The sequence below is a fragment of the Triturus cristatus genome, chromosome 4_2, assembly GCF_964204655.1.
Source record: "Triturus cristatus chromosome 4_2, aTriCri1.1, whole genome shotgun sequence".
Lineage (NCBI taxonomy): Eukaryota > Metazoa > Chordata > Amphibia > Caudata > Salamandridae > Triturus > Triturus cristatus.
This window is the reverse complement of record NC_140586.1, coordinates 323,654,573-323,669,984: the sequence shown is the minus strand read 5'-3', so window position 1 is coordinate 323,669,984 and position 15,412 is coordinate 323,654,573. Positions and strand designations below refer to the sequence as shown.

At 43.7% G+C, this 15,412-nt stretch overlaps 1 protein-coding gene across 1 annotated transcript in view; it reads left to right on the top strand.

Moving 5' to 3' along the window:
• Nucleotides 1-15,412, top strand: part of HMCN1 (hemicentin 1) — a 1,072,905-nt gene that overhangs the window by 390,759 nt on the left and 666,734 nt on the right. Inside the window, exon 18 of the mRNA XM_085601687.1 lies at nt 7,207-7,334. Within this exon, the coding sequence (XP_085457813.1) occupies nt 7,207-7,334 (128 nt within the window). The remainder of the gene's footprint in view (nt 1-7,206; nt 7,335-15,412) is intronic.

The window sequence follows — 15,412 nt, the reverse complement described above, 5'->3', positions numbered from 1 at the left end:
AGCTATCATTAGTGCAATAGGTGCAGTAGCACTGTGGCCCAGAAGTGTGTCTTTTACTACCTAACTGTATGAGGCAGGACGCCCACTTTCCATGCTTGCGTTAGGGTCCAAAGAACACTTGCTACGCCACTGACTCCAAAAGCAGGAAGAATACTCCCCCCTGGTTGAAGGAGCACTTGGACTTTTAAAAGCTGTAACCTCCTTTGATTGGCCATGCCTGGACAGTATTGGCCCTCCTCAGCCTGTAGTTGGTTCAATGTTTTACTCGTCAGACAGTCGTGTGCACGAGTGCCAGGAGAGAGTAAAGATTCAAGAGTGAAACCTTTGCTGGTTGCCAGGCTCCCCCACCACTGTGCCTAAGTCTTGGAAATCCCCTGGAGTTGTTTTGTTTCCCGACCTGCAGACCTTTCTGACTGCAGAAGGAGCTGAACTGTACCGGCCAGAAGGAGTGGCCTGATCCAAGGGCAGAGGGCCAAGACCAGTTGACTGGAAGGATGTGCCTGTGAACATCTCGATGGACAGATCCTACCCAGGGAACCCATCCTAGGTGCTAGTGGAAGTTGACTTGAAACGGGAAGGCTTTGGAACTATAATTCCAGGCCTTACAGTTGTCTTCCTGAGGGTGACGCACCCATGGAAAAGCTCTACTGTCACCCATAGAATCTGATAGAGAGGAGTCTGCAAAAGAAAAGGTATTGTTGAAACAAATACTTTCATCCGATATACCAGTTTTCCAACTGTCCCAGAGTCCAGTGGGATTGCATTAATGTGGACTGCCATTTAGCGACCTCAACTCAGGAGGTAAGTGCCTAGGATTACCAAAGGTGGGCATTTTGTTTTTTGGATGGTGAGGTTTTTAGCATGGATATGTTTAAGGTCTAAAGGCTTGACTATTTTTAAGGGTTCCTCCATTTCTTTTTTAGCATATTTGGGTATTCCTGGCAGCTAGATTGAAAAACAGACTGGCACCTTTACTCCATCATTGAATCCACTGTTTCCAGACATAGGACCAGAGTGCTTCAGATTTTCTCCAAGATGACACAAAAATCCATCTTGAATGAACATTGGTTTATTGGACCTATAACAATATTTAGGGGGTTGGTTCTCTGGCCCAGAAGGTACTAGGCTCTTCTGGTTTTCTTTGTGTATCATATTTTTAAATGCACCCACATTCACTTACCTATAATAAATAACTTTGCTTCACTTAACTTAAGAATCGACTGGATATTCAAGTTGTTAATTATCTGAAGAGTTAAGCTGTTTCTGAGTTTCTAACTCAAACATCACCTCCTGGAGTTAGCCCTGACTTACTCCCTGAAAAAGTTAAATGCTACGAGAAATACATGCTCTTTCAGATTGAGTGCAATACTTTTGTGGCCCCGGGAATCCAGTGGTAAATGACAATAACCCTAACAGCTACTGCTCAGTACTTCAGATGGTTCCCAAGAAAATGTATTCAACTTCAATGGACAGCACTAGGGAAACAGCCTTTTCTCTCTCGCTAGGTTTGCAAACTTAAAGTTGGCCTGAGCCTCTTCCTTTCCTACAGTACTGCACATGATGTAGTCCCTGATTGGGAAACACGTACAGATGTGTCATATGCTGAGTTGTGTCAGCCGCATATGGTTTTGACTACGGCTCAAGTCCATAATTTCTCCTGAGAGAATGCACTTCTAACCAGATTTTTTCCTTCAACCAAATATTTTCCTCTTGACTTGTTGAAAGAATTTCACTGCTGCTCAAAAGGCATTTCTTGAAACAAGACTTTGAGGCGACCCCTTGAATTCCCCAAACCTACTTGGCCTGGAGGCCTTTCATTCAAATGGGATGAAAAGGCCATCTGGAAAAGAAAGCTGGGCTACTCGTTGAAATATAAGACAAAGCTTTGAATGTGGCCACAGGAGGGATATAGCTCACTAAAACGTCATGTGCTGAAGAGTTGGGAAGAGGCCCTGCCCGGTCGGTCCGCGGGGGCTCCTTCCTGACCTGGTCATCGACTGCAGCAGATCACATATGCTAGATTAATCACGAAGGGATGGAATAAGTAGCTAGCCATGATGTGTCAGATCAGGGCTACCCCTGCCAGACATTAGGATGGTTACATGTACTATGGTAAAGTAGCTCAGTTGGTGAAATGCCTGCAGCAGAGAAGAGTGCATGTAACCTGTAGACTGCAGATTAATATCCTAATGGGGTCAACTCAGCCAATCTTCTGCCTTAGGTCTATGAAATGAGTCGGTTGTAGGTGGAATAGTATTGTATCTTGAAAGCATCAGGAGGAAATTAATTTTGCAGTCAATTCTGTACTGAAGGGGCAGATGAAAATGCGAAATAGGTGGGCCTTCCTTTTTTCAGTTCACCTGCAGAGCGGATTTGGGACAAATAAACTGCCTACTGGGAGGATTCCGCCCCTAAAATATGGAAAACCACTCGTGTATTGATGGGTTATACCTTCCCGAACTATAAAACAGGACAGGGAGACACTGGCTGCGTATTGTGAATGTAGCTTCAACCAATCAAAAGGGTGTAGGTGTGTGATGGTGTGCTTGGGATTCTGACGGTGTACATGGAAATATGATGGTGCATGTGAGTCTATGTTACTGTGTGTGGGGGGATGTCAGAGTGTGATGCCCTACTTGTGTAGGTGGCACAGTGCTCGTGACAGGAATGGCCCAGGGCAAGACTGGGCATTTTCCCCAATGGAGCCATTGGAGGCTGGTTTGGAAAGCACAGTCATGCTCTTGGTGCCTCTGTCACTTTTCTCAGCTTCCTGAGGTTAGTTTCAGCTGGCACAGGGAGGCCTTAAGAGAAAGAGAGAAGAAAGAGAGGGAGAAGGTAGAACAAAAGCGATCAGAGCAGTAAAAAATGGAGAGGAGAGAAGGAAGGAGAATGGATGGATGTAAAGAGAAAGATTGTGCAAAGAGGCGAAGGGAGCAGGGCTGGTTTGAGCAGCTGTGCCAGGGTTTCCTTTGGTTCCTCAGTCCAACCCTCGATAGGCCCAATAAATGGAACATGGAACGATCAAATATTTCCACTCAAAACCAACTCTTTTTGGAATGTAGGAAGCTGTGGATTTTGGGCCTAAGCTCGGATGCCACCCAAGGAAACCTACCAATCCCAGACATTTCTGAAAACTAGACACTAAGGGGAACAAGGTGGTGTGTCTTGCATGGCCCCATGACGATTATCTGCCCACAATGCTGTGCAAACCTCAAACTTTTCCAAAAATCAGGCATTCTTCTCAGATTTCTGAAACTGGAACTTTCCGAATATGCAAGGATCCACAAAATTCCTACCACCCAGTGCTCCCATTCTTGCCTGATAAAATTTCTACCACACATAAGGGTACGGAGATCTCTACCAAGAGTGCAGAGATCTACGCAAGAGGTGGCAAAATTGGCACCTCAAGGTGTTATGATGATTAGCCTTGGAAGGCAGCGTGTTTCCCCAAACAAGTACATTTGCGGGCATTCACAAACTGCTATCATTCCCCAATCCACCCTGGAGATGGTTGAAAATCTCTATCCACAATGGGAAAGGGGTTGGGTCGCCCCCAGATGTGCTTTTGGTGTAAAGGAAATACTTTCTCCAAAGTGGAAAATATTCCCCTCAGAGGAAAAAATATCTATTCCCTCCATGCAGAGTTCTTCACTGCAGAGAACTCTGCACAGCAGCAATAGGATCCTGAAAAGAATGTAATATAGCCGAATGTACATAGAAATCTGCACCTGGTGCACCTTTTCTTGTGGATTCCAGGAAATACATGTGAAGTTCAGAAATTCCTAAATCTCCAGTCGCTTGTAGGTTTAAATCCTTGAGGCATATTTTCAAATATCTTGGTGAATGTGGCCCTTTTTGTTTGCCCTCACACTGCACCCTTTTTAGCTTCTGTAAATGATTTCGGAGCTCTGTACACATGATGTTAGAGTTTCAATCAATAATAAATAAAGATCGGGTTTGGGGCATTGCAGATTTGTGCTTGAAGTGCGCTTTGGATTAGAAATTTAGGGCCCTCTGTGTCAAATGTTTTTTCCCCATTCTGTGTCTATAGGAAAAGAAGCGCTACTACAACTGAGTTGTAGACCTCTGGCTACTGCCTCAACCCTAGGGTGAAGGGAAAGTTATTATTTTTTTTATTTGTGAACTGGTACCAAATCATCCTCCAAAAAGTATGGCCGCGAAAAAAAACAAAGTTATGCTCTGTAGCTAACACACTCCATGCGGATTCTTCCACATTCAGATCTAGCTTTTTCCCAGGCAACTTGAAGATGTTGGTCTAGTTCCCAGATGCTATCTCCTTGCCAGAGATGGAGCTGGGTGGCAATGGCTTCAAGCTCAAATTAATTACAGGTGTTGCTTTATTTGTTTGATATCTGTGTTTTTGTAATATTTTCGCCAATAGGGTCACAGTGAACTATACCCGGTGGATGTAAACATTGCACCAGGAGATAACTGGGTGGACGGGGAAAGCTAAAAGTTTCACTGTGTGCGCTCTCTATTCCACCTCCGTTAGCAGAATGTGTCACATCCCAAAGCTTCTAACTTGCTCCAAAGTAGTTCAGTTTGCAGGCATTTTTGACTTATCAGGGTATCTGAAATGCAGAAAATTGATGAAACATCATGTCGTTTGCGTACGTCAGTAAAGCAGTGTGTTGTCCTCAGTATAGCAGTGGCCCCCAACAATATAACAGTGGGCCCTACCTCATTAATAAAGCTGTGGGCAGTACATCAGTATAGCGGTGGGCCTACAGCAGTATAGAAGTGGGTCGTACCTGGGCTGTACCTCCGCATGGGAGTGGGCTGTAGCCTCATTGGGCCGTACCTCCGTATAGCAGTGGGCCATACATACCTCAGTATAGCTATAGACTGTACATCATTATAGCAGTATGCTGTAGCTCAGCGAAGCAGTAGGCATGAACGTCAATTCACCAAAATGCCAGGGGGAGCGGAAGTGACATCACACACCATTTGATCTTTACTTTCACTTACAAAAACATGCTTAGGCATGCACACGCATTCACACATAAACACACTCTCTCACACACAAACACATTCTCACGTGCAAGCACGCACACAAAATACATTTAAATCATTTTTACTTACCTAAGCTGCCAGCGAGTGTCACGTTCCATCCAAATTAACTCTCTTCTTTATTACACTGTTAGTAAATAATGTATTATTCTCTATTAGTGCTAAAAAAACTTGCCCGAAAACAAGGAAAATGGAGCCCCAACCAACGCCTATAGGCACGAGCTGCCCCTGGGTTTGTGACACTGATTTTCCCACTGTTGAGGCCAGGGGTCGCAAAGGAAGTGCCAGGAGTCACAAGGGGTAAGCCAGGGGTCGCACCTGCGACCCCTGGTGACCCCAAATTGACGTCCATGGAAGTAGGCCATACGTCAACGTACCAGTGGCCCTAAATTAGGTTAGCAGTTGGCCGTACTTCACTAAAGCAGTTGGCCGTGTGCCTGGATAGCAGTGGGTCGTTCCTCAGTTGGTGGCCTCTACATTAGTATCTGTGGGTTGTATAACTCGAGGGAGGTCTGGATTTAGAAGTCCCTTTAATTCTGCAGTTCTGTGATTCAAACACAAATTAATTGAGAGTAGGGATGGGCGAGTCAACAAATTAACAGGGAGAGCCGAGCCAAGAGTGTGGCTCAGTTCTAAGACCCTTTGTCTAACCAGAACTCACTGCTCTTAGACCCACATACAGCCTTGCTAGTTGATCCCTTATCTCTGGGTACAAAAACAATACTCTTATACTGGAAATCAACGTCTCATAGAGCCTACGACAAATGATGGCATTTACTCTGCCCTATTACGAGTGCGGATAACGCAATGCACCACAAAACTCATGGCTCTCAGGTCCTGACTGACGATAGCGGGCACAGAGCGTTTCCCCGATGGGCCACCAGGGAGGTGGCCGGTTTTGGACCCCTGGGGGGCCGTTTTGTTGCCAGGGGCCGGTTTTGCAGCAATATCAGCACCCCGTAACAAAAGCAGCGGCAGTGTTTTCCACGCGCACCCCTTCCACCCCCTGCCCAACCCCCCTGCATCTGGTCCGACTCAATTGCCAGGGCCGGTTTGCGTTCCCAGTCCCTGGTGGCTCTTTAAGTCCAAGACGGTTGTGGGTTACACTGGATAACTTCCTATGGGATCATGAGCCCCTATAGACTCGACCTACCATCACACCCTCACTTGGGACCCTGCCCAGTGCCACACCAAGTGCATAGCCCATGGATGCCAAGAGTAGGCACCCCTCCTCTGCCTCTCTTTCTATCTCTTGCTCTCTCTCTTCTTCTCTCCCTCCTTCTCCACCCAACAGACAGTTACATGCAGTATAATCCTTCCCATGGATTCATAACTGCCAGCCCATCTAAGTACAGTGCAAACCTTTCATGTTTTCTATGTTTAGCATGCTTAACGTGCACGCTTTCGTGTTCACAAACTACCGTCCATCTAACTGCTGTTCTTGGTAGCCAGCCTCTACTTCTACTTGGCAAGCCACTCAGGCTGTAAGATCTCTCCGATATTTTTTTTACTCAGTCCTACAGAGTGTTCCAATACATTGTTATTCACGATATCCGCTTGTGTTGAACCTTGGATGCCTTAGAAGGCCTACTGTATTTACTCTTAGTTGTTTGTTTTTTGTACTTTATGTTTTTGGTACCTCTTTGTTCCATACCTATGCTGTGTCTTCTTTACATAAAATAAAAACTAGGTCTCTTCAATTTTTTCCCCCCAAAAACGCATTTCTTCAACATGCGGCAGCTTTGACTTTAATAAGCTACATTGTAGGGTGATTGAGAGGTAATGAAGTGAAAGGGGCATTGCTGGAACACAATATTTGCCTAAGATCACAGGGTTTGGCAGAGAGGGAATCCCAGGTTTCTGGTCTCACTTTGTACAAATCAGCCAATAAATGGGTATCTGTTGGTCTCTCCTTTTTACCTTAAATGATAATGCTATGTTTTTAAGTTCCTGCCTGAAGGCAGAACAAATGTGGTGGACAGAAACCATATGAAAGGTCGACTTGTTTGGGGCTTCCAAGAGGCACCTGACTCTAAGTTGGCTCGCCCACTTCTAACTCAGTGTCACAGAAAATCTTTCAAACACGCAACGTAAACTAGTGCATTTGTTTAAATAAGAGAACTGTTTCCTTTGGTTTTATTCATGTAATTCTGCACACTTTCCACTTCCTTCCAGTCGCCCCGGTCATCGGTGTCAGCGCGGCTACTATGAATGTGATTGAAGGCCAACAACTGACGCTACCGTGCCTCCTGTTGGCGGGAAACCCTCTCCCGGAGCGCCGCTGGATCAAGAACAACGTAGCGGTAAGACGTGGCTATTGCGTACCCGGGGGCCTGTCTGAAGCGCCGCGTCACTGACTATGGGTGTCAGTGGGCGAAGCATGAACTCCTGGTCCTGTCACACTGTTACTTTTTGTCCGTTCTCTGTGTTTATGAATCAATGTGTGTAGGCATTAGTGTTTTTTTTACTTCAGCTGACACAAAATTATTATAGGATGCAGGGCTTTAAGTGGGATGAAAAAACTGGGGGGTCTCTTCAGGGCGTGTCTTAAAAACACGTAAGCAAAAAATCTTTGTTTAGTATAGTGTGCCCCAGACGGATATTTTGCTGTTTCTGTCATTTCATCAAGATATATAATACAACAAGTAACATTACAACTACCTACTACAAGCCAGGACTATTGGCTTTGTCGGTGATTGTTACATAAGATGAATAAGCAACACAGATGGCTTTGGTGTATAACATATTGAAAATGCTGCAGTTCTGACCTGATGAGACTGTGAAAGAGCTATCACGAGTCTCTTTGAAGTTACCTCAAAGGCAGTGAAGGATGGTCCTGCTGCAGAGTTAAGATTGTTTTTCACCCTGAGGGTTACGGCAAAAATGGAGAGCCCGAGAGGGACCCGTCTCAGCATCTACTTTTTAGAACTGCTGGTGCTGAGCACTGGCAGGACCCGGCCCACTTAAAGCCCTTATAAGATGGACTAATGCACGACCTCTCACAGGAACACAGGCTCTTTCTTTCCAAAGTTAAAACCCGGGTCATCTTCGAAAATAATGCACAATGCCACGGTGCGACAAAGACTTGGCATGTTGACAACATAAAACGTTTAAGCGTTTTAACTTCACATTTTCGGTGTTTAGTTTTAGGTGTCTATTTTTTTATCTGTTATGACGGCATACCGATATACATCTGTTAAATAGACGATATATGTTAACAGTGCAAGTTTCCTTCAAGTGGCCACGTATCTGAAGTTCATGGACTCTTCTTAACATCACAGACTGCCATCGGCTCGGTCTATATCTTGTCCTTTACACCCGTGAATCTCTCCCAAGCACGCCGTGGCTACCGTTGGTGCATCAGGTGCAGTGGCACCGGAACCCTGAGTTGGCGACAACAAACTTCCATAAAAAGGTCCCAACTCTGACAAGTATGCCTTAGAAGAGGTAAAACCCCAAGCAGCGTCATGTCAGAGAGGCCCATCTCTCCCCAGCATCGTTTTTGGGGCGTATCTCCAATAGGGTGCTTTGAGGGTCATATCTGCGAGTGGTGGTGAGGAAAGATTCACTAATTGCCCTCTGTGCACAAATGGAACAAGATTGCTGGGACTGGAACTGTGGCATTAACAGTGCAGACATCAGGGTGGAGAAGCCATACTCTGCGCACTGCTGTTCCACAGAAGGTGGCCATGTCAGGCGAGAATGGCTCTTCTCCCCGGATCTCTTTTCTAGCACTCTGGCAAGGAAGAAAGCTCTGCTGGGCATCGAGGAAGACACGCTCTCAAAGGGGCTCACCGGCTAGGTTGGATTTTTTGTGAAGCTTTGGGCGGAACAGTAGGGGAAGACAAACACATTATTTTAGGGAAGGTTGTACTAATCCTCTTCTAGAAGGAGCCTGTGTGTTGAACATCACAGTGCTGGGGGAACCGTGAATCGATGAATTGAAATTTATGCTCCAGGCTTACATTTTGCTGTGTTAACAAATATTAGAACATTGGAATGTGGAGCACTCCATTGTAGACAATGGAGTGCTCCGTGCTTCTACGGGCCGGTAAAGGCCCGCAGAGCAACATTCCAATATTTTACAAAAGCCTCTCGAAACTCGAGGGGATTGACATCCCCTCGAGCTTCGAGAAGCCTTTGTTTAATTTATTATAACATTCTGCCCTCTAGTGGCAGAATGTTCTAATAGCCTTATAGCCCTTCGTAGCAGGGCTATACCGCTATTAAAGTCCCGCTGCTTTTGTTAAAGTCCCTCGCCTTCGGCTCGGGCCTTTAACGCTGCAGCGGGCCTTTAATAGCCGGTATAGCCCGCTACGGCGGGCTATAAGGCTATAATATTACTCTTCTGGTGGACTCATTTCTGGCTTTATTTTCTTTGCAAGGTTGCTATTCAATAGAAATGCTTATTACACGGCTGTGATGCAGCCGTACGAAAGCATGCAGAGAGCAAGTCCTTCTACTGCATCCTCAAAGCATTAAGGTAGCAGACAAGCAGGTACACACTCCTTTCTATCCAATCTTTGGAGAGCCACACTACACAGAATACATATTGGAAGATCTTGAGTTTATTAACTACACCAACATTCCTACCTCCCGACAGTCAGACACACACAGATGCGCACGCAAGCCCGCACACACACACACACACATATCCTTTAATGTGCACCATTCATACCACAGTACGCCCTATCTTTTGCAAGCCATGCTCTGAAGCCCAGCTTCTCACCTTGACCTATCATTGGACTGCCATCACCTTTGGTATCACTACATTGACCCTAGCCGCGGCCTGTGCAGGTAAGAGCGGTGGGGCGTTGCCGTGTGGGAAGGGTGTTTTGACAGACGACCTAGAGGGTAAATTAATTATTTATTTAATCTTCCCTTGTGGTCGTGTGTCAAATCCCTCCCTACTCGGTCCCACCGCTCTTACCTGCACGTGTCAATTGACTCCCACCTTTCACTTACCCACTGTAGACAGGCTCATAAATGAAATAGCTTTTCAAAAGTACTGTACCTGCCTTCTTGATCTCTTCTACCTTGTCTGCATATTACTATTGTTTATGACAGAAATCTGGTTATCCGATTACAGATGTTCCAAAGTGCACAGCGCTACGTCCCACTCCTTGAAATTGCTCTGGGAACCTACCAACAGGGCAAGTAGGGATGGTGATTATCATCAACAAGCAGAATTACACTCCTCAGACGTAACCTCCTTTCATACCACTGACTGCGAGTGGCCTTTCCTGCATCTTTTGCTCATCCACCAGGTAAAGCCCTCTGCTGCCTCCACGAGTCACTCCATTGCCAGCATAGCCCTGGATCAACTTTGGGGAACATCAGCAAATAGGTGAACTAACCCACTAGACCTGTTCCTACACATCACTGCCAACTGGAAACACTCTGGCTAACCAACTGATTAAAGGACCAGACAGTCTACAGGCCACACACACAACATCATGTTTAGTGCCACTTAAAGAGAGTTAATGGCACCTCCCATTCTCCTGGCCTGTGCACGCCACTACGAGTCTTTTACTGTGTGGGAGCAGACCTTCATACTCTTGCCCCTAGCAAATGCTCTCTAAAACTTATCTGTTCCTGGAAATATATTGATGTTAATGCTCTCACCTTCTCTCTTGACCTCACTACTTTAAGGATGTCAGGAGCACCTCAACTCTAACTATAACTGAGATTCTAAAGCATTAAAGCCGCACCTCTTGAAATCTGTGTTAACTTCAGGCAAAAGGACAGATAGTTTCCCATGACCTGTGATATGTAGCACATTTCAGAATCATTTGCAATTGCTGATATCCGTGTGCTATCTACAACCCTACACAAACTGACCTTCCAGTTCTCTCTGAAATATTATAGCAATACTGTTAGAAAGACAAAGAAACTCCACTAGTTAAGTAAAATCTTGCTCCCTGGTTCTCAGTAAGAGTTCTTTCACATCCTCTGTGAATTCAGAAACCCCAAGGCCTTCTCTTGATTTAGTGTATTAGCATCAAAGGAAAGCATTGAAGAAGAAGCAATGAGTGTAGAACGAGCAGGTGCACCTAATTAGTGTTTAAGGTTGATATATGAAGTGAAATATATGGTTTTGGCATTTACGAAGAGATTAGAGGAAGCCTTTTTGACAAGCAATCTCTCGCATACACATGTAAATCACACTATGACTATAAGTGGGGCTGATTCGGTGTTAAAGAGGCTAAACGACCAACAGCAGCAACCATCCGCAAGGGAACCACAGAATAGGACTGATAGAGCGGGAAGTATTTATGGTGTGCCAAATAGCAAATTTTATGCTAATAGTGACCACCAAATTAATAAAGCTCCTTGTCCCTACCTAAAAACTCAGACCCCTATCACAAATCCTTATTCTGTTAACAGAAGATCTAAGGACTCATGCAACAATGAAAGCTATTGATTTTCCCCTATACTGAACCCACAGAAACAGACCCCTCTATCAATTCTGATATGACGAGCATATGCCAGTAGAGGAGTGGTTTATATGACAAAAATTTCAAAGCTTAGACTTCCAAAAAGACAGAAAATTCAGGGTTGGTCACCAATAAGGGAATCCACTAGATCAGAGAAATTTGGAAATGCTACTCCCTGGTCCGCTCTCACATAGTTGTCAACCAGTATATTTCATTACTACAGGAAACTCATGTCTGCATAAAAATAGTGCTAATCAGGGATGTGCTTTTCATGGGCTTAGCCAATCTCGATTTTCGCACCACTCCTGCCAATGGCTCTGAGATACAGGTCAAACTTAAACCTCCATTTATATTTCAGTCGTTTAGGAGAGGGAATTCAATTGACGTGTTAGGCAGAAACCATCTCTAGAGGGTAGATTCACCCGATGTCATGTCCCCACTAAAAAAAATAGATTTACTGAGGGTTCCCCCAGAATTGGGCATTTAACTGTCTAAAGGGAGAGCAGACGGTCTAGATGACACAATTGATGCTGGATTAGAACCCACAAGGGAATATGCAGTCTTAGACTCACAAATGATGAGTCTGGCCCCTGCCGTTACTCCAACCATTGAACCAGGCCCAATTTTGAGCACTGAGCATGTCCCTTTGATTATTGGGGATTTTACACTACTGTGGGAACTCTCATGGAATTTAACAGGCCTAAACTCTAAACTCAATGTTCCACTATGAGGGGAGTTTATAGACTTGTATCATATTACTTTTTTCCAAGAAGAGTGATTGATTGATCCCCGCATAGATCTGGTTACTTAACATTTTGTGCAAAGGCCCGACCCTCATCTGCAGGCCAGCCTTCGGGCGGCTTTCTGAGTTGAGTGAAAATGTTATTAAATTGTGCAATCCTTAAGGCTGAAATTTTCACCATTTGACCTGAAATTCTAGTAATAAAAATGAAATTAGCAAATTGATTCTTGGTGTGCTTGTGTACTGTTCATAATCATTCGACACCCAAGAAAATAGAGTCACTAACTCTACGTATTCCAGAAGATAATTTAACAAAAAATACAGACTGGTGTCGCTTCATCATTGCTGGGAACTTTAATGTTACTTTTGATCCTCTAGATTGTCTAAGCTCCTGATCCAGAGGATGACGTTTTTGGTATTCCTGCACTACAGGATAAATTGCGACTTGATCAGTGGCAGCATTGCAATTGGCATCCCTGACCTTACTCCACAGATTACGTGCATGTAATGATAGAACACCCTCCATTTTTTGGAGGGAGCATATGCTCAAGAGGGGTAATTACAGGAGTAGAATAGACTAAATTAAAATCAACACCAAATTGTTGAGTGCACTCCTGGATATGAAATTTATTGTAAGAGAAGATAGCGACCGTACAGTTCTCAACTTAACGTTGAATTATGTCATTATATGGGTTATGGCCCCAGCCGTTCATAATGGTAGTATTGACCCAACAGTCGGAAGCATTCGCAGGACAATTAAATGGCCAAACATTGTAGTGAAACCAGAGGTCCTAGAGGACATATATGATATCTTTCTGTCTTTGGCCCTTATGTATATCTAGATTCAGAATTAATAACAATAATTGATCTACATTTGAAACTGTTTCCAATCTTAAAAGATTCTTTTACAAGGTCGGTAGGGTAGACTCTGATAAGAAAAGGATAAAGGTTTCCTGGTTTAACTAGGACTGCAAAACAGTCATAGTCAACCAAATAACAGCTGTTAAATCACACAGTAGATCAGTGATTGCACAAGGTAGGAAATGTTATAAATACACTCAGCTCCAAGTTCGGAGAATGTGGGAAGATTCTAATTAGCAGATTGTCCTTGAGGCGTCAAGCAATAATGACAACCAGACATTCTGGCACATTATTGGGCATGGTAATATGCGTAATTGCTACCATGTGGAAACCTTTATTTAACCACATGTCTGGATTTCTCGATTTTCTGACCGCTCTACTGTCTTTCAGTCGGAAGAAAATAATTCCCTTTCACTTCAACCACTTGACACTCCAGCTGCTGTAACTAACCAGCCTCTACCAATCAAATTCTCTCTTACTGATGCTCGAAAAGCTATAGAATGATTAAAGAGTGGGAAGGCCCCAGGGCCCGACAAGAACCCAAGGGATCTTTACCAATCTGATATTATAGTGTGGCCCCTTATATCAGTTTACTTTTTAACGCGATACTAGCATGTTAAGATATTCCAGCAACCCAGAGAGGGGTAGAGATAGTCCCCATTTATAAAATGGGCAAGAGGAACAATCCAGCTAACTACAGGCCAATCTGTCTTTTAGAGACTGTACAAAGAGTGTTTTGTAAACAATTTTGAAACAGATTGCATAAATGGATGGCTGAAACCTAATTCTGTCCCCCTTACAAACAGGTTTCAGAAATAAAACTAGAACAATAGACCATGTCTTCCATTTTACTATGTTGTATTTGACTCTCCTGAGATAATATTTGTATGTGGGTGTTTGCTGACCTGGGACAGATTTTGATCTTGTGCTGTGGTGTGAGCTGTGGACAACTCTAAAGACCTTGGGTGTGCCACATTACTTGTTATCTTTACTAGAAAGACTTCATACTGATAATCATGCTCTGGTTCGCTGGAGTTGAGGGGGGGAGAAAATCGCGAATTGATTGACAATAAAAAGAGGAGCCAGACAGTGCTGTGTACTTGCTCCACCTTTATTTACATTGTATCTTAATTACGTAATCCAACATCTAAGCAAGTGTGTGAATGATTTCCCTAAACTAGATGGTCAAAAGATCCCAGCCTTATTGTCCCCAGATGATACTTTGCTAATTTCCTAAACTCCCATTTGATAAACAAGTTTTCAGATTTTTGCAAGCAGAACAAAATATATGATATTTAATCCGCACAAATCTTATAGAAGGAAATTGAAGATGGAGGCTACTGTGCTAGAAAGAGTTTGCTACTTTGATTATTTGGGTGTCAGAATCTCAGATAACATATTATGGCCCTGTCATATTACTAAAAGTAGTATAGTAGTGCAGCATAGGGTGCTGCTGTTTTAAAAATGCAGAAAGGGACTGAACCAACTTCGGTGTCCCTGCCCCTGCAACTATATAGAAAAGGATCAAGCCGCTGCACTATATGGAGCTGAAATATGAGCAACCAAAATATAAATGCTTTGACTGTTAAGGAGAATAATGTTGTAAGATCTCGTCACCAAATGCCTGCCAGTATTCCTTTACTCCCTCTTTTATTAAACAGGGACCACAAGAGAAAATCTCATTTAGCAAATTGAAGACCCTTAGAAAATTGGCAGAGAATATGGCAAACTAAAGAACTGGAATCGTACAGAAATTGATTAATTGAGATCTTGAAAATGTACAAATCTAATGATCTATCATGGTTGAATAATGATATAATATTGGCTTGCTGCTCCAGACTTACATTTATTCAGGGATGGTCCAAGAAGCATTAATGGTATTTCAATCAACCTCTTGAGGAAGAAATATCAACATTTAGCAGAAGAGAAATGGACTGTGGGATTCACTAGCAGAGGCCTAATGGACCAATTTCTAAAATAAGTTCTCTCCCAAATATGGAAATGTTTTGGACGATATAATGCCCCATTATGCCAAAACTTTAAATTTTACATTTAGGCTGGGAATACTACCTACTAACAGTTTTATACGGAAGTGGATCATGGATCCCATGGTTTCTGAGTACTGCTCCTTTTGTATAAACTTGTCCAAGAATGAGAGGCACGTTTTTTTTTGCCATGATTACTCAGGAACCAGAAGACAGTGGAATCGACCAATATGCCTGAAGTTCGGAGTAAGGAACTTTCAAGTAGCATTAAGGATTTTAAAGGCAAAGATCCAAGGCTATATCATTTTTCAATGAAGTAGATATTTTCACGTGGCTTGGTGTCTGAGGAAGCAAAA